The 24781-nt window shown below is 41.0% G+C and overlaps 1 protein-coding gene across 1 annotated transcript in view; it reads right to left on the reverse strand.

The window, feature by feature from the left end:
- Positions 1-23914: 23914 nt before the first annotated feature.
- AASDHPPT (aminoadipate-semialdehyde dehydrogenase-phosphopantetheinyl transferase) overlaps positions 23915-24781 on the reverse strand; it is a 49529-nt gene continuing 48662 nt past the window's right edge. Inside the window, exon 8 of the mRNA XM_018563188.1 lies at positions 23915-24089. Within this exon, the coding sequence (XP_018418690.1) occupies positions 23928-24089 (162 nt within the window). The 3' untranslated portion in view covers positions 23915-23927. The remainder of the gene's footprint in view (positions 24090-24781) is intronic.

Genomic DNA, 24781 nt, shown 5'->3' on the forward strand with positions numbered 1-24781 from the left:
ACATACAAACACACAAAGGTTGAACTTGATGGACCTGTGTCTTTATTCAACCTCAAATACTATGCAACTATGTAAAACGACTCCCACTTGAGGTGAGGATTGTGCCTGGACTTCTTGCCTCCAAGTCAATTACCCCCAAAACACCCCTAAACTCTGATCTCTATAGACTAACCGTTTACAATAGCTATTACTACTCAAGTGTGTATCAAGAAAAAATTGTTGTATGTATTAATGGTTTTGTTCAATTGCTCCTCCTTCTGTCTGTGTATAAATAGGTGGGTTTCAGAACTATATTTAATAAATTGTATAATGAGATAGGGATCTAAAATGGTCTGAAAGCTTGCATCTTTTAAATTTGAGTTGGCCAATAACAGGTATCACTTCAGGCTCCATTCAGACCTATAGTTTAGTTGCGTTTAGGGATTCCTGCATGAGGAATTTGAAATTTCCTGAAGCAGGAATCCCTAATTTGATGTTTACAAGTGGCAGCTGTCACCCATTCAAGTTAATGATCGGGTTGGCATCCTGACCTTGGGTGCCAAAGAACTTTGTCTCAGCACTGCTTTTACACGGATGTTTTTTGGGAGATTTACAAGCAGGGTTTTGTTGGGGTTACAGAGAGAGCTAGTGTTGGGGTTACAGGGAGGGTTAGTATGAGGATTACAGTGAAGATTAGAGTTGGGGGTTAAAGGAAAGGTTAGTTAGTGTTATGGTTACAGGGAGCATTCATTTTGGGGTTGCTGAAAGGGTCAGTATTAAGGTTACAAGGAAGGTTAATGCTAGTGTTACAGGAAGGGTTTATGTTTGGGTTGCTGAGAGGGTTAGTATAAGGATTACAAGGAAGGTTAATGCTAGTGTTACGGGGAGGGTTTATGTTGGGTTTGCTGAGAGGGTTAGTGTGAGGGTTAAAAGGAAGGAGAGTTAGCGTTGGGATTACAGAAACTGATTATTATGTGGGTTACAGTTAAGGTTAGTGTAAAAGTGAATGGTAAGGGGAGGTTAACTTTGGGGTTACAGTGAGGGTTGTTGCAAAGGTTATAGAAGGTTAGTTTGAGGGGGGATCTCTCTTCACCAGGAACTCTGTAGGAAAAATGAACACTACTCATTTCCTTGTACTGAAAACAACCATTCTGCTTGCTGCTGATTGCAAGGAAAATACTCCAACATTCAGATGAAAGCGCAATGGTTGCAGACTGAGGGAGGAGTTAAGCAGAGGTTGCCATGAGAGTAAGACCTTTTCTGTGGCTGATCTTCTATGCCTGGCATTGGCGCTATAAAGGTACTTGAGCAGGTGGGAGGTGACTGCTTGGAGTAATGAAGAAGGACCAGATGACAGTGACAGACAGTAACCTTTGAAAGGTGAGGTGGCTACAGGATGAGAGTATGACATCCCTCTACCCTCAGGTGCCCAGGAATGGAGTCATGACTGAGAACTCTGGGAAGAGAAAGACAATGTATGCCTATCAAGCTATGCTGAGACAAATAAGTAAAGGCTAGATGATGTCTGCAAGTACTAAACCTTTGAATGCCTGATTAAAGAGCCCAATGAACACAGAAGAAGGCGAAACACTGGCTAATTGTGTACATTGTGTTACCGGTATGCTCTCCTAAGACGTGCCTAAGAACAGAAATAAAAAAAGGTGTGAATATGCCAAAGCAAATGTGTGATGATTCTCCCATATTCCCCCCTATATTCTCTGGGTATGACCTTGGGAAGTTTTCCTTCATTCCAGAGAGAGCCTACTACCCCACCAGCCCTTACATGAGCGTCAGCAATAAGAAGGTCACTGGTGGAGGTTCTAAGCAGTATATCCTAACCAACCAGCATCTGAGGGGACATTGGTAATGGTTTGTCAGTTTCTCTATGATCTCAAAATAGAGAAAACAAAACACCTATTTTATAAATTGTCACCAGCACTGATCTAGAGATGAAAAACTTAATTCAACTATACGTATGTTCTTTAAAGTTTTCATTACACAGCAGTAGACATTCAAATAAATGTTTATAATCTTCTTAGTGGCACTGAAACGTAATTTAAGTTCTTTCATAAATCAACAAGAAGCTATGATAATGTGTAATAAAATATAACCATCAGGATCTAAGTCTCCGCCGTGATTTTCATTTGTCTCTCATTTTCACTTTCTTTACTTTTAATTACCACTTGTTGTTTTAGAACAGCGGAGTGTCATATTTACACTTTTAGATTGATTAGAGATATAATGAAATGGAGCTCTTCCAAAAGGCATTTCTTTCAGTTCTCTAGTTTGTTTTCCAAGCTGCCTTGATATTTTAAAATCTCATTCAGGGCATTGACATATTGTTTCACAAGGGCAAGTTCATCATGTCTCAGAGCTGTCAGGGTTCAGCAGAGACACAGAAGACGGAAAGGACATACTGTGACAGGAAAAAGACAATATACAATGCTTCTGATACTTGGAATTTGTCTGCACCAAACTTCTGTCGGCAAATCAGAGTTTCCAGAACTGTACAGACATAATAAACCAGGGCATAGGTTTCACTAGACCCCGAAACCTGGGACCTGTGCGCTAGGCCTAGAAACACCTAAGCTTTTGTGATTCTCTGCCTTACAATGCCTACATAGTTATGGTACTGATGTCACTAAGCAGAGCAAGAGGCAGTGGCACTGGACACGTAGCCTCTCATTTCTCAGGTAAGTTACCACTGACACCAATAATCTATTTAGTACCACTAAATAGATTACATTACAGGGAACACTTCACAGCTGACCACCATCAAAAGGTGCACTTCACCACTGCCTACCTAGAAGCTCAATGGATACAGAAGGTGGTATCTGGTTCTATATACTGTATCTGCCAGAGCTTTTCTCGTTTCAGGGCATCCAGTGGTGCTCCAGGTCTTTCACAATCCCAGCACCGCCCCTGGACCAAGGCCAGCTTTATGAGAATGTCACTCAGGCCTAAGGTGGCATGATCTCAATGGGTGGGGAGGGGTAAAAAATTTCTTGTCTCATATTACATTTCTTTCTAGTGCTAAACCTCCATGGAACTAGGCAGCTAGAAAAAGTCTAGTGGACTCATGTTACCTTCAGAAAAGGTAGCAAAACAGAAGGTGCAAAGGGTCTAAAGCACTAATAACTCTGATGGCTAGTCAGAGATTTAGAGCGATATTTGATGCGGTGACTATGATGCTGCTCACTGTTCTCCTTGCTAGTGAGAAAGCTGCAATGCTTCATCTATTCAGTGGATCTATGATTTCTGCACCTCTCCTCCTGCCTCTTGAATATTTCCTCACCACTTTTTACATCACCAGTCATCTGGGAGCAGATCTGACATAAGGAGGTAAAGCTGTGTTCCTCTACCAAGATGACCAACTTCACACAGAGACATAGTGCAGAGTAGACATGTAAGCTGGCAAAAACATTTTTTAGTTTTGTTTCGGATTTTTGGTTATTTAGTTTTTCGGATTTGGATCCGAAAGTCAATTTGGTGCGGGATTCAGAATTCTCACTCATTTCGGATGTGAAAGTATTTACAAACAAATTTCCATTGCACCAAAGTGATATTAGAAAAAAAAAAACTTTTTTTTTACAGACCGCAGAAACAATATTAAAAAAAAGCGTGCAGGTCCCCCTGAATACATACCAGACACTTAATCCGAGCAGCAGGAAAGGGGGTGTGAGAGTGCACCCCCTCCCTGCACCATACCAGGCCACATGCCCTTGACATGGGGAGGGTGCTTTGCCAGGGAGGGAACCCTTGGCAAAGCAGCTTGTCCCCATGGTGATGAGGACAAGGGCCTTTTCCCCACAACCCTGGCCCGGTGCTATGGGGGTCTGTGGACAGAGGGGCTTATGTGAATCTTGGTGACCCTTTCATAAAAGGGGCACCCAGATCCTGCCCCCCCCCCCCCTTGTGAATGAGTAAAGGGTAGTTGTTACCCCTACTCATTCACCACATAGTAAATAAAAGAGCAAATAAACACACCACATTGTGAAAAAGTCCTTTATTAGAAGAAAAAACACAAGACAAGTTTTTGACAATTCCTTTATTCTGTAAAAAAAAAAAAAAAAACAACTGAAAAAGTGTTCATCGATGTAATCCACAGGTCAGAAATTTGAATTTATTATATTTTCGTTTGGAAATTTGGATGCAGCCGATTGTTTAAATTTCCTAAAATTCGTCCCAATTTCAATTTCGGAACATGTCTAGTCCAGAGCAAGGCACAGGAAGTCTATAATGGAGAAAGATCAGCTGCAGGGAGACCACAGGCAATTGTTCCATGCTTGCCTAGCTTCTACCTTTCATGTCCTCTTTAAAGTTCTCATCCAGTTAAAGTGAAGGATCATGATTGTGAAGGTGAAATGTATTTTATGCATGTGGATAACATTTGTCATAGATATGTGGACATTTTACGGGTAAGCATTTGTGTGATTCGCTGATGTTGATAAGAGTACACTTGGCTGTTTTTAATATTCATTTACAGTATTTTTTTTATATTATGTCTATTGTTATAGGTTTGGAATTTATTTTAGCACTGTGTTTTTATAAATTTGATGCAGTTTTGAGGTGAATATTGTTTACTAGTGCAACAGCTGCATTGTTTGAACTTTGTATCATTTAGCAGCACAGAAGTTGCAATTCTGGAAATACTGTAATATTGCTGTCAGAAACATCTGGCAACTTGTGTGTATTGAATCCTGCAAGGGTAATGACCACACAGGATTCTATATTAAAACACTTCATTATTATTTATAACATGGACTCTTATACACACGCACCCCAGCACAACAAACACAAACACACAAAGGTTGAACTTGATGGACTTGTGTCTTTTTTAAACCTCAAATACTAAGTAACTATTTAACACTTTATTATTACCTTATTACCAATCTATCTTGAACACATAGTGACAACTACTTACGCATTTCAGCCTAAGAGGCCTTAATTATAGGCTATGATTAAGGCGTTTTAAGCAGTTGTTATTTTTTATTGAAGATGAATAATTAATACAGTAACATAGGGGGAAGCACTATATGCCAGCATCTGCTCTGTTTAAAACTGAAATCTCAGGAAGAGGGGTTCTGACTGTCCACTGCCTTAGTTTAGTGCAGGGCGATATGGGAGGCGGAGCAGAATATCCATGGCTTTGTCTATTCTAAATAAAATATAAATAGTTCAATAGTTCAATTTTAAAACAAAAAAATTATTGGATTAGAGGCTCTCTCCTTGGGTTGGCTGGGCTTTGGCTCCATGGCTGAGCCACCACACTAAGCTTGCTCCTGTGATGGACTACAATCTTATGTTAGTTTACTAATTTGTATTGAGATTATAGTCTATAACAGGAGCTAACTTGGAGCGGTGGCTACTTTACAACACACACAGGGACCATGGGGAACAATAGTAGTAAAAACCGGGGTTGGTGCATTTCTAATGAGAGGTTATGTAGAAGTGGGATAGACCTCCCAGAAGAGATTAGTTTTCAGGGATTGCTTATATTAAGACAGAGTAAGAGATAGCCAGTTTGGTGTAAGGTGTTCCAGAGGATGGGAGAGACTCTAGAGATGTTCTGGAGGCGAGCATGAGAGGAGTTGACAAGTGAGCTAGAGAGCAGAAGGTCTTGGGAGGATGGTTAGGGTAATACTTTGAGACGAGGTTAGAGATATAGCTGCAGAAGAGTTGTGGATGACTTTGTAAGTGGTTGTTAATACTTTTATTATTAATTGTATTCTTTGGGTGATTGGAAGCCAGTGGAGGGATTGGCAAAGGGGGGTTGCAGATACTGAATGGTTGGCAAGGTGGATGAGTCTGGCAGCAGCATTCTTGATAGACTAAAGGGGGAATAACCTTTGTAGAGGTAGGCCAATGAGGAGGGAGTTACAATAGTCGAGGCAAGACATAACAAGTGAGGGGATTAGTAGTTTTTATCTATTTATACTTAATACTAGTATGTGACACCAGAACCGGGACAGCTGCCTTGGGTGCAATGTTTTCATGGGGGGTGAGCTGTTCTCTCGTCATCACATGGGTTGCCTGGCTTTTGTTTTGCCTCTGGCTAGTGTAGCATTATTAGTAGCTAGTGCAAAGCGACAGGCAGGGGCAGGGAATGCACAGCAGGAAGGTCCCAAAACATCACTGTGGTCATCTGTGTCCATGCAAAACCCAATTATCAGACGGGAGCTGCACAGTGAGGCTAAGACAAGCATGATGGCAGCTGGGAGTGGGATACCAGCTGTAGAAGATAATGGGGTGTACACTGACTTATAAACCAGTGGAGGTTGGTCAGTTTGCTGTCTTCGCCCTAGTCACTGGAAGACCTTTTCCTGGCACTGTGTGACATGATCCCTACAAGCTTTCTGTACTTGCTATACATGTAACGGACTTTTAGATACTTACCCCTTGGGATGCATTTTGTGCACTGTTTTCTGAAACACTCAGCAAACCCCAAAACTTCTATTGCTGCCGGCCAAGGAAGTTTAAATGTTTATCAAATTTCTTCTCATTTCCTTTTTCTCCAAAACTCTCATTAAAATTCTATAAAAAAATTATAGAAATTAGCAGAGCGCTAGTGGAATTGATTGATTGAAAGACCATCTAAAATCAGAAAGCAGAAAACCATTAACATAAAAGGGTACAAACTAATGAAGCTAAAAAACACATTACAAGAACAATAGTTACAAGAAAGCTTATTTAACACCTGATAAATGTGGAGCGCGGTCTCTGAAGAAATTGTAAGAAAAGAACCCATTGCAGCAGTAATAATAATAATGATAATAATAATCATGTAATGTCTTTGCAATCATCTTTTTTGTAGCTTCCACACTTACAACTTTGAATGCCCTTGAGTTTCATATTATGTGCACTGACAATTCACTCTTTATTGAAAATGAGTTATGAGTTATTTATTAGCTTCGGAATGAATTCTGTCAACCAAAACAGAACTATCGTTTGGATGGAGCTAATACATTCGGGCATAATTGTTTCTAAACCTTTACCACAGTATAATGTTTTCTTTTATATTGTTGCATTGCAGTGAAAGGCAACTCTCTGTTGTCCCAGCAATGTCATATCAGCTCCCTGTACACTTTATTTTGTTGTGTGCGAGTAGGAACCTTGTGATTGTCAAGTCCCAACCGCCATGATGGAAGATGGAACCATATGGGCTTTCCCTGTTGTAAAAATGTAATACGGGCTTTGGCCCACAGTGACTTCTTTCAGTATATGTAGTGTGGCATTGTGAGGCAATACCACGGTGTTAGGTGGCCTCAAAGTCACCCAGGGTTCTCAGCCAGAGGGGCTGAGTGGCTCCAGGAAGACATTACTGGTACCAGGAGAGAACTGCCTTTTCAGTTCTTTCTGGGTTTTCTGGATCAAGGTTGGGATCCTGGAGCCAGGAGATTTCTTAGAGCTCTGGGTGGGAAGAAATCTCCATTCCTGGGTCCATGCTTTGGTGGTGACCAGCACCTGATTGTGCACCTGTTTACATCCCTCATGAAGTGTGTGCTGGGATGTGTTCAGGGCCCCACCTGTGAGTCAGGAGAGCTCCACCCCGGAGTCAGTGTGGAGGCCAGGGCAGCAGGGAGCTGCGGGTTTGTGAACCATATTGAGAGGATTGGCATGTTATTGCTGTTGTCTGGAGGAACCAGACAGTGGCCCTAAAGATTGAGGCCGGAGCAGCAGTGCTGCGAGAGAGACTTGTTAAAAGACTGGGACACCTTGAGTGTACGTGACAACTCGAGGATTGGTGAGCCCCTATCTGTTATGCTACAGCAAGCTATTTATGTTGGATTTCGTGTTATCTATCGTTTTGAAAGCAAATAAACTGCATTTTACTTGCACCTCCGGTCTTCAGTGGAGTGTCCTTGTTACAGTAGATTTAAAAAATCAGAGGTCCTTGACAGCATACTCATTCCAGCTCAGTGACAGTGACCAGTACAGTGAGTATGTTGAAATAAAGCTGGCCTGGCCCCAAGTTGTTTTCCAAACTATACCTGACACGCATACATGGGTAGGTGGGAATCTGATTTGCAGATATCCTGGATGGAAGAGGATTGGGAGACAATGTTACCTTAAGGTTACCAACACGGACGTCCCTTATTAGTAATGAGGCTATGGCTGGGCCAGACTGGCCACAGGGCTCTGCCAGCTCTGCAAAAGTTGTTTTCAAACTCATGTTTTGTTGAAGGGGTCAGGCCAAACATTTTTGGTCAAACAGTGACTGCAGTCACTGTTCATATATTCAGACACTCGCAGGCACAGGCTGTACGAATAGCTGCAGAGGGAGATTGGTGATACACGGTCACAGTTGTCAATGTGCTAAAGACAACCCTCAACTGATCTTTCAGGTGCCATAGCTGGTCAGGTATGCAGCACAATTGCAACTACAGATCTAAATAGGCCAGGATGGCCGTCTGCAGAACAGGATGGTTCAGTTCAGCTTTAAAGGCAGTTTCTTTCCTCCAACAGCCACACAAAAATGTATATTCTTAGTTTAAACTGAACTCCAAGCAGATATGAAAGATACAAATGAATGCAGCTCTGTATTAATACATAACTAAATGTATTTTTTAATGCAAGCAGTGTGAATACCTACATGTGATCAGGTCGCCTCTCGCCGTCCTGGTATAACAGAGCTTAGACTGGGGGAGGGAGAAACACAATAAGCAGCCAATCAGTTGTGCTGCGGTGCAAAAATCATGCTAATAGGAGGGGAGAGCAGAGTGACAGAGATCAGCTTATCAGTATGCTGCATCTTCTTTCACTGACTAGTCACAGGGTGGGGGTGGGGGTGTGGAGAAAACTTGTAAGCGTTACTAAACTGCAAAAGAGAAAAATCAGGTCTCCTGCCCTGTCGGACAGCCCTGTGCAGTGTGGTAAAGTGTAGTATGGCAGAGCTATGTAAATCACAGGACTGGATGGGCAAAAATACAAATCCTTTGACTGGTAAAAAAACAGGTTTCTTACATATACTGTATGTCATCTATATATTTAGCTGTTTGCCTGGAGTTCAGCTTTAAAGCAAAACTCCTATTAAAAGGTTGAGTGCAATTGTGATTCATATATTTGGAAAGTCTTCTGATTTATACGCACTGCCACAGCACGGATTCAGGCAGGTGAAAAAACATAAACTGTACATAATTCATAACAGTGACATTTATTTTCTTCTTTTTGGGCTGCTAAATATATCACTGAAAGAGGGTTTGTTCCGAACCTGAGCTCATCCCTAGTCCTTTTAAGGAGACATCAGGGGTCTATTAGACCCCCAATATCACCTATGATCCCCAGTGAAGCCGATCAAGCACAGATTGATGTGATCATGCTTGATTAGCCTCTTCCCTGGGGAATGAAAGCTCAGAAACCGGAAGTGATCAAATGCTTTTCACTTCCAAGTTTATTCACTGCAAGGAAGATCAGCAGAAGCAGAAGTGATCAGGTGGCATTATAGCCACCCGATCACTTTCACCTGAAAGCTGACAGACTACATGAACTCCCACCTGCTGTAGTCTGTTTACAGCTCCCTGCTTCCATGGACCTAGCACACAGGTCCTTGGAAGCGAAAGGGTTAAAAGGGTGAAATACGGGGACATGTGTATTTACTGCAGAAAGGTACTGCATATTTTTTTATATTTGGTTTTACACTTTTATAACTGGTTTAGCTTTGTAGCTTCCTGTGCCATCCCTCAATGAATGTTCATCTTGGACAATGAATGAGTATCCTGTCCAATGTATAATGAGCAAGGAAAAGAAATCCAACAACCAGTAAACTGAACCAGGAAGTGGTAAAGTTGTCCTTCTGGCTATGCAATGTGTTGGCTGTATGTACAAGACTAGCTGAGCAGAAGTATAAGCCCATATGCAGGTAGAGCTGTAAACATGTATGTATAATAACTGGGTATTTGGCTGTTTGTCTGGAGCTTTAGCTTTAAAGCCCAACCCCCGGCTCCACACACTGCCCCTCAGTGCCTCCACTCCTCTCTGAAGGGTCACCAGGCTGTATTTTATGCTATATATAATTTTATTTACATTTTATGATATCGTCAGGCCAGTCATATGATGATGCATGGTCCTCTTCTTCTTCTTGGCCTCCTCTATATATTATTTTATTTACATTTTAAAATATCGTCAGGCCAGTCATATGATGATGCATGGTCCCCTTCTTCTTCTTGGCCTCCTCTATATATTATTTTATTTACATTTTAAAATATCGTCAGGCCAGTCATATGACGATGCATGGTCCTTTTCTTCTTCTTGGCCTCCTCTATATATTATTTTATTTACATTTTAAAATATCGTCAGGCCAGTCATATGACGATGCATGGTCCTTTTCTTCTTCTTGGCCTCCTCTATATATTATTTTATTTACATTTTAAAATATCTTCAGGCCAGTCATATGATGTTGCATGGTCCAAGACAAATACTGTCAATCAGCTTTGCTTTATTTGCACTCACCTAACTAATTCTGCTGTTTTACTCTGAGAGTAAGCAATAATTATATATTTATCACTGTTACCATATCTGGATTGTCACATTGTTTAGTCCTTTATTAGCTACTATTACTTGTAAATTCTTTTCTCATTATTATACACTTGTTACACTTTTTCAACACTGTTTTATTAGGAAGCTTGAACAAAGTGTTGTATTTATATAGCTTTTTTTCACTTTAAACCAATTTTGAACACTCATCTGCACTATATTATATATTGAAGATATACTTATTATATCCATCAATATGGTCACTTACTTTACTGCCATATGTCATAATATTTATTTTTTCATACCTTTAGCGCTGTTACATCTTCTAATTTACTATTAAGGTCTCCTCTATATATTATTTTATTTACATTTTATAATATCTTCAGGTCAGTCATATGATGCAGCATGGTCCTTTTCTTCTTGGCCTCCTCTATATATTATTTTATTTACATTTTATAATATTGTCAGGCCAGTCATATGATGCTGCATGGTCCTCTTCTTCTTGGCCTCCTCTATATATTATGTAATTTACATTTTATAATATCCTCAGGCCAGTCATATGATGCTGCATGGTCCTTTTCTTCTTGGTCTCCTCTATATATTATTTTATTTACATTTTATATCTTCAGGCCAGTCATATGATGCTGCATGGTCCTCTTCTTCTTGGCCTCTTCCACGGGCTGGGGGATCCTCAGTGTATACTGTATAGTTTATGGTATATTCAAGCCAGTCATATAATGCTACATGGTCCTCTTCTTCTGGTCTCCTATATAATAGGTTGGACTTGATGGACTAATGTCTTTATTCAACCTCAAATACTATGTAACTATGTAAATTATTTTATTTACATTGTATAATATCTTCAGGCCAGTCATATGATGCTGCATGGTCCTCTTCTTCTGTTCTCCGATATAAATATTTACATTGTATAATATCTTCAGGCCAGTCATAAGATGCTGCATGGCCCTCTTCTTCTTGACCTCTTCTATATATTGTTTTATTTACATTTTATAATATCGTCAGGCCAGTCATATGATGCTGCATGGTCCTCTTCTTCTTGGCCTCTTCCACGGGCTGGGCGATCCTCAGTGTTGCAGAGTGCAGTTGACCTGATGACATGAACGCTGCCCTCAGCACCATTTCACATTGAGTGCAGGGTGCTGTAGTTACATCTTATCAGAGGGTGGGCCCATGATGCCCTGTATTCATAGTATGTCCTGTGAGGACATTATTAAAAATAACATCTGGGGGACATTACAAATATAAATAGGCCAGGATTGGGCATTAATGTTACCTAACCCATTTCATGAAGTACGAATACAAACACTTTTAACGTGTGAAACTATTGGCTGGTATTAGAAACTGAAAAAACCGCATAGGACATCTTCTAAGGCTGAAGATTTCCCCGTCAGTGATAGCCAAGACTGTTCTATATTTAGCTCAGTGACTCATACAGAAGATAAATGAGAGATATCTGAGCACGATAGGGATGTAACCCAGTTTAAAGTGTTCAAATCAAAGACTGTGTGGCTGGATCTTTTCTTCTAGAAGGTGTGGAGGAAAAATAGATTTTCCTTCTTCTCTTCACTTGCTCCTGGGGTGTAATTTAGTGTGAAGAAAGGATGAACGAGGCTTCATTGAAGACCTTAGAACAAAATCCTTTAAGCGGTGAGGAGAGATTATATGATTAATGATGCTTTCTCTGAGAATTTTCTGCTGTATTTGCAGTTGAATTCAATTAATATGGACACGTAGATTGACCTGTTTTTTCCCCCCAAAATAACACAGCTGTAGAATTCCTAATCCTGTTGGTGGCAGATGTTTTGTGCATTCACACACTGCAAATACAAACATGAGCACGGCGTTTATCACCTTAAAAATGAGTTAATTTTTAAAGAGATTCTGTCACCTTGTCAATTCAGACTGACAAGAGTGTTGTTTTTTTTTTAGCACCTAGACAAAATAGAACTTAATGCAGACCTTTACCCCATTTCAGTAAAAATCACATCAGCAAGAAGCTCTGCATACTGATATGAAATCATCTTACATTCATTAGTTAAACAAACATATTTTTTATTTACTTACAAATAGAATTCATGTACTTCCTGTCCCACTTCTGGCAAAAGTGATGTAATGTGCCAAAGCGTTGCATCCTGGGGAGGTTACATCAGCAGAGCATTGCTGGGAAATCTCATCTGTAATCTCATGAGATCTCAGGGAAGGGCATTTTCCTCCCCTGAGATGATGTGCATGGTCACATGTGCCAGAGTTCCAGGAAGTAAAGGGAGATCTTGTAAGCTGCCCTTAGCAAAAATGGTCACTGTCAGAAGACTTGAGAAGAAAAGAGAAATAAGGTATGCATAGAATATGCACTTATCTAGAAGTTTGTGTTTGTAGATTGTCATTACTAAACGTGTATTTGTTGATATTCAATCTACATGCAGAGCATGTTCGGCTGACCGAAGTGCAGCCAAAGGCAGCCGATGTATGGCTGAAATCAGCTGTACTGAGCCAAAGTGAATAGCCGATACATTATTGTACTGTTCATACAGAGTGGGAGCAGGTCGAAAAGGGTTAATGTACAGATCACATCAATGGGAGGATGGAGATGAAGGGTTGATGTACAGATGTGCAAGATAAGGGAGGTGAAGGGACTAGTATACAGATCAGAGACGGGATTAGGGTTGCCACCTTTTCTTCAAGTGAAACCCGAACACTCTAGCGCCGCACGCGGCAATTTTTTTTTTTTTAATATAGAGGAGAGGCAGCATGGAGCTGACACATACTGTAGTGGGGTGAATAAAAGTAGGGCAGTGGATGACAATGTTTCGGGTACTGGATGGCACTGGTAATAGTTTATTACTGTGCTGGATACGATCAGGAAATTCACTTCAATGCTTGGTGTGTGCCAGAAAAGGGAGAGTTGGCTGCTAACAGCGGTCATGTAGTACAGGGCCACCCTCAGTGGTGGGTACCCTCTTTTTTGTGATCTGCACTATCCAATGAATTAATTGTATGAGTTAATGCTGGCATTGTGTGCCAGTATTTACTGTCGGCTTGTGCACTCCCTCTAACGCGTGCACGAGCACAGAGAAAAGATTACATTTGGGAAGGCTGCTGCCCAAACGTTTATGTGAACAGCAAGTAGCTAACTGCAGTAGAGAAAAGTGAGGTCAGATCTCAGCAGTGATGTCTGAATTAGAATACCAGCTAAACCATGAAGTTTGTTGGCAGGTAAGGCACGCCACACTTATTTCTGCTGTAATTTTAGCGCTTTGGCTTCACTTCCACTTTTAAATATGTTGTTTTCACAAAATATTATACATGGGAGATGCTAACTATAATGCAGTCGTCACTCCTCACTGGTTTCCCCTTGGTGTGCTATAAATAGATGCTAGCTGTCCATGAGTGGGTCATTATTTATTAAGTCTATTTGGGCTCTGGTAATCCTTGACTGAATAAAACACAGCTACTGTCTATGCAAAGGCACACAATGGCAGCATTAATTCATACCAGCACAGGGAGGATTGAATAGAATATGTCTGGGTACGGAGATTATTAATGTACTGTATACATTTTACCCATGAGAGCTTCGGTGTAAATCGTGTACAATGTGGCTGTCTCTGGGCATTTTCCATCTCCTTAATAAAACGTTCAACCTCGTCTATAGTTTGTGTTTCTCCTGACAGGTTTCCATGGCAGCAAAGGTTAAAAGGTATTCTATTTTTGTTTTTGCTTTGTCAAGACTAAAAAAAAAAAAGTATGTACTGTATAAAACAAAGCATATGATAAAAGCAGGAGCTATTCACTAGTCATCGTTTTTTTCTAGGACCATCAGCACAAGTATTATGTCAGCCCTTTAACCCTTTGCCGGGCCCTGCCCTCTACTTTTAACCTTAGGTGGCCAAACCATTTTTTTAATTCGCTGCGGCAAACAAAGCAAGCAGAGTACTTTCTTGTATAAAAAAGGAAATGTACTGTAGAGACAAGGCAATAATTGTGTCACTTTATACTGTAGATCACTGGTTCGGCCTCATCTGGAGTATGCAGTCCAGTTTTGGTCACCAATCCACAGATCCACAATCCACTGGAGCTGGAGAGAGTCCAAAGAAGGCCAACCAAACTAATTAAGGGTCTGGAGGACCTAAGCTATGAGACAAGGTTATTAAATCTAAACTTGTTTACGCTGGAAGTGAGGCGATTAAGAGGGGACAAGATTTTAATGTACAAAATGTTTAGTGGTGATGGCAACAACAGCAATAGACCTTTTACAGTAAACTCCCTAACAAGGACTAGAGGCCACCACCGAAAATTGGTGCAAAAAAGATTTAACCACAATGGGAGAAAGCTTTTTTTTTCAGTAAGTGCGGTTAAAGTCTGGAACACGCTGCCACAAGCAGTGGTATCAGCTGAGAGAATAGAATCATTCAAAAAACAATTAGATACCTTCCTCAGAGACTGCAACATACAGGGGTACAGGTACTCTTAGAAAAACAAGGTCACACGGGGACTAGTGTACACACACAGAATCACACACAGACACACAAAGGTTGAACTTGATGGACCTGCGTCTTTATTCAACCTCAAATACTATGTAACTTTAAAAAAAAAAAAATTCCCTTTGTAAAAGTGTCCTAAATTATACATTTTCTAAAAAGCACAGGACCAGTCAAATAAAACGAGTGCGCTGTTGATTTTGTATGGCCTGTGATAGTTGCACCTACGTTTATCAAAATGATATTTTCAATATAAATACAATAAAACTGTCCATAGCGCACACAAAAAACAATGAAACTTACAAAATTCCTACTAAATCTAACAGATAAAACAAATATTTGTAAATTTTAAATGGTGTCTTTTTGCAAAACTGTAAATAAGCAACTTATGGTAAAAATCTGGAGCTTGGTCTCACATCTATGCATTGCGGTTAGCCCTGGTTCACACCTAGGCGTATTGCATATGCACGTGTGTCGCGCATTTTTTTTACCGCGATTCGCGGTAAAAAAGTTGCGCGACAAACGCGCGTTTCCGAGGGCTACTTGGCTGTATCCCAATGGAAACGCGCAACAAAAACGGCCCAAAGTAGTACATGTACCTTTTCAGGCGTGGGCCGTTTTGTAGTGCGTTAGGGACGGGCTGAAATACACCCTAGGCTCAGTATACAGCGACCTGTAGCTCGCAGTATACTGAGACGCCGCAGCTGAAGCGGATACATTGAATACAATGGGATTTAGATGTTTGAGCTTTTTGTAGAGCGTTCGTCGAGCGTAGAACGCGCTACAAAACGTTCAGGTGTGAACGAGGGCTAATGCCCGATCTGCAGTGCTGTGTGTGCGCTGCATTGGTGTGCATTGTAATCAAATGATGCCAACCTAAATCGTATCGCAACACAGTCCATTCCAATTGCAAAGCACTGCCATGCCTAGAGTTGAATGAATGTAATTTAAAAAAGTTTAAAATAAAATCAAGCACCGTGATGCACTGCAGTACATGTGCACAACGCACACCATTGCCCTCGCATTATACACAACATGTGCACATTTGTGTGTGTGTAATTTGTGTGTTCTTAATAGTGTAAGGGACTTTAGTGAAACACCAGGGGCCTAAACAGACCCCTGATATTTCACTTTTGACATAGAGAAAGAGATTGAGAACAATCTCTTCTCAATCTCCTTCTCCCCTGCAGCCCCCGAACTCGATAACACTGAACAGGAAGTGCAGGAGTACAGAGCTCTTCCTATCCATTCTTCAGTTACGAATGACCACTGGCGAGATCAGTACAGAGCACGCCTGTGTTCATTCAGGAAAGTGACGGATCATATTTTTTTCCGGTACTCGCCGATACCTAATACCGATACCGGAAGTCCCATTGAGGGAGCCAGGTGGCATGTAATGACTCGCCGCCCGGCTTCCTGATTGGTCGGGAAGGTGGCCAATTTCCCAGCCAATCAGGAAGTCGGGGGGCTTTTCCTGATTGGCCGGAAAGCCGACTCCATGCTCTCTCGTCACCAAGTGATGAGGAAGCATGGAGTCAGCATCCCATCCAATCAAGAAGCCCACCCCCTGGCTTCCTGATTGGCTGGGAAATCGGCTCCATGTCCCTTGCTGGCAAGGGAGCTGGCTTCCCGGCCAATTAGGAAGCCGGCTGCGTGTAATGACTTGCTGTCCGGCTTCCTGATAACGGGTGTTCTGGTATCGAAATAAGCATCGAGAGTATTTGGGCGATACTAGTATTGGTGAATCCCTAGCTAAAATCAATAGTCTAGCACTTGTAAAAATAAAAAAAAATAGCTTGTAATACAATACTCACGTTCTGTCAGGAACTGTCCCCCACAGATAGTCTGCTCATCTACTAAATGGTGCTACTCCTTTAATGAGATATCACCGTGGCCTGGGCTCGCAATACTGCTACACAGAATGGAGATCACATGCATTATGATTGCCATTCTATGCAACAGTAATGACCTTTCCTTTCCTCCCCGCTGCTTTGTTCAGTGCCAGGAAATACCACATACTTCTGAATGTAACTCAATGGGTCATTCAGCGCTGTCACAGGAGAGTCAGTAGGCCTTTGTAAGCTGTTACTCAAGTGACTTTCCTTTCACTTCCGGCTGCAGAGCGGAGGGTGGGGCGAGAAAGGATGGTAAGTAAATCCTAATGGAAATGGGGGGTGTTAAATAAAAGAGACAAAGAAAGGGAGCACTCACATTTTAACTAATCATACACATTGCAATCTGTGTCATCAACTTTCATGACTTGGAACTGAATGTATTTTGGCCCATATTGTTTATTTTTTAGTCACCACTTTCTTACAGCTCAACTGGAGGCAAACAACTAAATATGAAGATGAAATGCATATCAGAGATATTGGAGTTTTATTTCCCAAATAATTAGTATTTCTGTCCATTTGATTCTAAGAAAGACACAGCACTGCCACACAGCACAGTCCTGTCCAGTAGAGGAGGAAACCTGATTTTGTTTTCTCTCTGCTGCAGTTAAAGGAGAACTATGAGGTGAGTGATTTAGACCTCATAGTTAGAGCCGAAACTGTCACACGTCAACTTCATAGATCGGGAAGTCAGGGAAAACATATCGCCGCTCGCTCACTTCCCGATCATCTCCCCGCAGAGAGCGGTGACTATCACTTCCCCTCTCCGATCCTCCAGCGCTGACTGGAGGAAAGGACGATGGAGGGGCGGCCACAGCTGGCTCTGTCTTTAGATAGGCAGAGCCCACTGTCAGACAGCTGGGTGGATCACGACAGTGTTGTCGGGATCCGTCCCGGCTGCGGCGCTCTCTGTATATAGCGGGCTATAGCTCACTATATACTGAGCTTTGGGTCACGGAAGGACATTAGTATATGTCCTCCCGTGACCCTAAAGAGAACTATGGGATAAAAAGTTTACTCCATAGTTCTCTTTTAAGGAACACTCACAGGTCTTGTGCCTCCCCCTTCTTGTGATTGGACAGGGACGCATTAACAGCACATTGATGCTCTCACCTCTCTGTCACTCTCCTCCTATCAGCATGTTCCTTGTCAACACACGCAAATAATGGCTGATTCTCCCTCCGCAATCTGAGCTTAGCAGGTCGAATTCAGGTGCTTACCCTGCATGCACTGAAAAAATAAATAAGTGTAATGATGTATTAAAGAATACAGAGCTTGATAAATGAGCATCTTCTATATCTCCTTTAGGTTCAGCTATAACATCAGTTCTGTTTTGATCTGGCTGACACTCATTTAGAAATGCTGTTCACTTTTTACACGCACCCGCCAGTGTACTCCCTAAAATGTAGGCAAGGTAAAGATGGTAGATAATACCTTGGTCAGCCCTGTATTATATCTATGTCTCATTCCTGTATACTCGTCAGCATCAGATTTCTAAAGATACCATGAAAGGAAGCTGAAAATAAAACCTGGTAAGCGCATTTCCCAGAAGGCAGCAAGCTTGTAATGCATTCTTTTGTGGAATCCATTTTCAATCAAAATTGGACATGTCTAGATCTTTAGAGACTTGTATGTACAATAGACATTTCTTCACAAATTCATTACCAAAATAAAAAAAAAATCTGTTTCTTTCTCCAGTAGCTTCTATGCGAGAGGTGGCATTTCTCAATCTCGCACAGCGAGCACTGACTGGAGCATTGTGCGGTGCTGCTGAGTAGATTTGATGGCGGAGATGGCTTTCCTTTGTGTTTTAGATAATGATTCATGTCTCTGAAAGGCAAATTGAGGTTTGCAAATAAAAAGTTTACTATAGAGCACCCCATCCCTGTATAAACTATATCCACATAGAGATAATGGTACGTGAACATGCTCATAAATTCTGGATATGCAATCTTTTCTATGTCCCTGCAAGGTTATAGCTACAAAGCCTGCTACCCATTACCAAATACAACACAGGGAAAAAAACAGACAGCAAACCCTAAAGTTAAGATAAACTCAATCACTCAGCTTTCATATAAACATAATCATGTGATTTTAAAAGCAGTTTTCAATATTTTCAAATCAGATTTTAATAAAATAATACCCGGTGATCATGCCCTAGACATTCTTGTTCAGGCACTTCCTGTTATAGGGTGACAACACCCAATCCCTGTCTTCTAATTGTGTTTCTGCTTTGTCAAAAATGCTTCTGCTGGAGACAAGTGGCCGTTGCAACAAACATTAGGCCTGGTTCACACTGAGCGTTTTCTAGCGCTTTTTCTAATCTAAAAAAATATGTCCCCTCCAAAAATCCCATTCATTTCTATGGCTCTGTTCACATCTGAGCGTTTTGTCACAAAAAGCAAAGCGCCTGTGGCTGGAAAAAGTACAGGAGCTTTTTTTGGCATATTACAGCTTGTTTTGGTCCCATAGACTCAATAGGGAAGGCTTGAAAATGCACGTTTGCTGTGCTTTGCGTGTGTTTGCTCATTAACATCATCAATGAGCTACAATCTGCTAAAAAAAAAATGCAGCTTGATTTATGCACATAAAACGCTGGGGAAAACGTGCATCAAAAACGCACATTGAGACGCGCAAAAATGCTGTTGCCTAGGTGTGAAGCCCACCTTACAAGGGATGGTCCAATGTTCTGACCATCAAGAAACTTGCTCTGATAAATGGTGAACAGCCTTTGCTGGAGTGCATGTAGACAGGAAGAGGCTGCAGGAGATCATCAGCACTAAGATGTAATATAGGATATCAAAAAAAAGTTGAAGACAAGCATTTTATTTTTAAAAAGGCAATTTTTATTCTACACCCTAACTGAATGACATTTGCATCCTGATTTACATTAGCTTTGTAAACAATATAATGGTTCCATGTAAAAGCCAAACGTGCAACAACATGTGCATCGAAAACTATTATTTTAGCTTCAAGTGGAAGCTGGAGGGCTGAGATTCCCACTACGGTATTTATATCTCTTTTGAGTTCCCAGCTTTGCTCACATGCCACATCCGATAGATAGAACAATAGGCAAAAATGGGAATCCTCTCATGTCCTGCCCTGGTTACCACATGTATGTTGTTGACCTCTTGTAGTTACACAACAGCCAGGTCCCATCTCTGCCCACAGACTGTAAATATGAAGGAGCAGAGGCACATTCAACCCTCTCATCTCTCCACCGGTCAGCAAGTTTGTTATCAATGAGTACTCTCCTTGTCGCACTCCTTACCGATATGTCCCTTGTAGTGGGGGGGTGCTCGCAGTGACCGCGGATGGTGCCGCGAATGTCAGCAAAATTGTAAGCAGACTTAGGCATCAGACATTATTGAAACCGGACACAGAGGCTGCCGTCCACAAGGCTATTGGGAAACATCCTTATAGGATATGCAAAACAAAAAAACAGAAGACAGCGCCTTCTCCTTGCGCATTAACATTTATTAAAATTCCATTTACAAAGTACATCGAACTATTCACATATGAGAGGTGGAAAACAAGTGGTGTACGTACACAACAACCAGGAATAGGGCTGCAGAGCTGACCTGTTTCAGTGAAATCACCCCTTCCTCTGAGCTTTGCACCCTGTTCCTGGTTGTCGCGTACATACACCGCTTGTTTTCCACCTCTCATATGTGAAAAGTTCAATGTACTTTGGAAATGGAATTTTAATAAACGTTAATGCAAGAGAAGGGGCTGTCTTCTGTTTCTAGCTTTTCTGCAATGCTGAAAATGACTTTACATCTACCCCAGTTTAGTCCACCAACTAAAGGACAATATCTGCAGAAAGCCTGTGTTTTGTCCTTAGCAGCAAATCCGATACTTCCTTTCATAGAGACTTCTCTTTCCATTCAACGATCTTTAAAAAATGTACCCAATGATATGTATTGTCAAATTAAGAATGAGACCAAAAATCAGATTTTGTAAAACTTTTTATACATACATCATGCCTGGCATTTTCAACATTGCTGATTGCATTGGTTATCTATGTTTTCTCATTAGGCCTGTACAGGATCTTTGACCATTCCTTGTACCCAATGTTAAAAAAGTTGCTTTCAGGATTTGTAGACACGTGCCCCTGGTTTCAAAACAAGCTTGCAAAGAATTAGTGTGGCATAGAATTAGTGAGGGAATGGATAGCGGTTTGGCATGCATCTTATGTAATATAATCAGGACTTTAAAATAAATGGATAAACGAACAAATGTTTCTTTTAGTCAGGTAAATATAAATTGCTGCTCATGTATATGTCATAGTTCGATTTTGAGTCAGCATCCTATCCTTGAGTGATTTGTGGGAAAATACCTGGGGGGTGGAGGGGGTATCAAAACTGGAGCAGACAAAATCTGGAGCAGTTGCCCATGGCAAGCAATCAGCATCTCTCTTCAGTTTGAATAATGTGAAACCTCGCGCCACTACTCTAATCAAGTTAAGCAGCAGCTGAAATCTGTGTGGTCAGCTACGTACGTTATGTCAAAGGGCATGATGCAGTCACGCCCTTTGACGTAACGTACGTAGGGTGGAATAGAGGAGCTGAGCGATTTGCACACAGTGTCTGTGGCTGCTTACCAAATACCTCAATTTTATCTATGATATGTGAGTAGTATTCCCTTTTTTTAATAAAGTCTAGTATCCTTTTAAAACCATCTGCACTACGAGTTTCCACTTTTTATTTTATCTGATGCATGGGCCATTCGGATGAACTGTCTGCTTCCAACTCCTGAGACTGCAAGAGAGTCTGTACCTGAGAGGAGGTAATCACTGGGAGGTATTCGGCATCAGGTGCTTCCTCTACCTGTTTTGAATTAGAGGAACAGCGCATACAGACCCTGGTGGGTCTCTGCTAAAGGTGAGGTGCATTCCAGAAGATTTCTCTGTTGATGGTCACAGGAGACTAAGTTTATTCTACATCCAATGTTTTATCTTCTATTTACTTAATGGACTATTGAAGATCCAGGATCATGGAAATTTTTTAACCATTTATTATTTTCACTGGAGTGCAAGTTACACACATGCGTTTTTCTTGTTGGTATTCTTTGCACATTGCATCACATTGATTCACAGTTAATATTTAGTGCATTTGATTTTTCATTATGGATATTTTGTAGCAATTACATTTACACTAAGGTGCATGTTATATACATGCGTTTCTTTTTTGTTTTGCACTTTTTACACATTGTATCACAATACTCCAAGGTCAGTGTCTACTATATCTGACACTTTGCGGTCTCATTCACACAGCGCGGCTTTTACCATTAATCTCTCTTCAGTTTGTTCAGTTAAGGTTTGAAAATGAAAGAGAGATGCTGATTGGTTGTCATGCAAAGCTAGTCCAGATTTTGTCTGCTCCAGTTTTGATAAATTCCCCCCTGGTGTTTATAGATCTTAATTACATAGACAAGTAAATAAGTCAGAACGGTGACGCATCGCTTTCCTTCTGCCTAACTTTTTGTTATGTGCAGACTGGGCCGTAATGAAGTTTCAATTGGGGGCTGAGAGTCTGAAGGCAAACAGCTTCTGTTCTCTTTGGAAAACCCATAATGCACTGTGAATCCAGTCTAAAAATGACATACACAAGTAAATAAGGCAGGTCAGTGACTCACCCCATCCCTTCCCCTTACTGCCTGTTGTGTGCAGGCAGGCCCATAAAGAATTTTCAATCGGAAGGCAAGAGTCTGAAGGAAATCAGCTGTGCTTTCTCTTTGAAAACCCAAAATCTAATGTCTTGTGTACACCCTCTAGTAAATATTTAATTTTAAGAAGAACTCTAGGCAGAATCTTTATTAACCCTTGCAGCAGGGTTTCCTTCACACTCCAAGGGTTAACTGCTTGTTTTAGTTAAGAGTTAATACAAGTTTTGCCTGGAGTTCTTTAAAACAAACTTTTATATAAACAGTCAAAAAAAACAAACAGATAGGCTCACATCTGGCTGTCATAGGACGTTTGATGTTAAATGACAGATCCTCTTTAAGCAGCACAGTTATTGCAAATATTAACAGACCTGCTTTAACTCTTCCTGCCCCAGGGCCAAAAGTAGACATAATTGCTTATTTCCCCACCTAATGGAGCCTATGATGATTTTGTCCAGATCACATGACAAGTGCAATGTCTTAGGATTTCTTCATGTGTGAGAAGATACCACCGGCCATCCAATCTTGGAAACTGGGAGTCGAGTAAATCAGCATTTCTGCATTTGATCGCTACTGCACCCCTTGGATAAAAGTCATGCCGGCAATGTATAGGACATAAATGTGCATACTCAGACAATACCAAAGTGCATATTTACGAACAAAGCATTCTGGAAAAAAGATTGGCTAGTGGTGGGATTACCTGTATATGTGAACCCTCCCACCACTGCAGCCAGATTTACATTATGACATCATACATGTGGAGACAGGGGGTGTTACATCAAACGTGTCAAAAATTTCTGCACAGAAATATAGCTTGATAACTAATGACCTATTTCTAAAGATCAAAATGACAATCAGCAATTTTTACTATAGTTCATCTAAAATGAAAATCTGCCACTTTATTGCCAACAGACCATTCCACTCTAAGGGCCCATTCACACCACATCCAGATTACCTCCAGACCAGACTGTTTCCGGACCCAAAATGCATCCCAATGTATCCCTATACTATTTCTGGCCTCTGTTCCCACCAGCGTAGTCCGTTCCACACTAGACCAGAAAATACTGCTTGTCCTATCTAGTCTGGTCTGGAATGCATCAAAAACGCATGGAACGCACCTGTAAAACCAGTTTAAGCTGGGGGAAAAAAAATCCAAACGCAGCAAAAACACAATGCACTATGTTCCAGATCTGGTCCTGAAAATGGTGTGAACCTGCCCTAAAACAGAAATAATTAATATTGCATTGCAGAAATGCTAGAAAAGACATTTCCCTCAAAGCTACTTCAGTTTGATATTGTGACTGTCCATTACTAATCATTATTAGTTAAGCAAAAAACTCAGCAAATTCACCAAAACAAAAGTCACTCTTCTTCTAATCTTGATAAACTGTCTCCAAAACGTTAGGATTGTTACAGGCCTCTGTTATGACTTTGCTGATGGCTTTGCACTTTGACGTTGGGGAAGCTCCTGTTTGGAAGTAAAGCTATCCCAATAGCTGGAGTCCTCGTCTGTCAGTGGAACAGCTGATGCCATCAGGTCTTTGTAGGTGAGAATTGTAAACGGCGTCACTGATCTCTTTATGTTCTGGATATGAACAGGAAGAATAATACAATATAACAAAACAATATCAACCACTTTGTAGGTAGTCTCATTTTGCACAACAAAATCGTATTCATATTGAAATATGCAATTTCAGTTACAATCTGATTTTCCTGTTTTTTTATATCATATCACCAGTAGTGTTTCTCCATAAGTCTGCAGTTCGGCCGAACAGGCTGGAAATTGGGAACAACCAGAACCTGATTTTAAACATTAACAAAGCAGCCGATAAATAACACATTCTGGGCTGCAGTCATATTTTGGTCAATGATGGTGGTAAATATAAATTTGTCATTAAGCGACGGGCGTGCAGTATGTACAGATTGGCAGGCAGCAGGTCACGATGATTGACGCGGATTACCTCTCTGGATGACTTGATTGACAGATACATCACTGGATACTGTGACTGATTCTGTATTTACTTATTTACTTTAGAGTACTTTAGTAAACTTTGATTTAAAAGCGGGGAAGTATGTGTTCGTGTTTATTCTATTAAAGGATTATTATTCGGTGGTCAGTCCTTTTAACTCTTTATTGGAATGGGTGAGTGGTACTAATGTAGACCTGCACTCATTCCCCGAGGAGGGGGTAGATATCTGGTTGCCCCCTAATAAAGGGGTTACCCTTTCTCAATATCCCCCCCCCCCCCTCCCTTTTTAAATTCCCCCCACATCTTT

This window comes from Nanorana parkeri, unplaced genomic scaffold (assembly GCF_000935625.1).
Source record: "Nanorana parkeri isolate BGI_ZX_2015 unplaced genomic scaffold, ASM93562v1 scaffold639, whole genome shotgun sequence".
Classification (NCBI taxonomy): Eukaryota; Metazoa; Chordata; class Amphibia; order Anura; family Dicroglossidae; genus Nanorana; species Nanorana parkeri.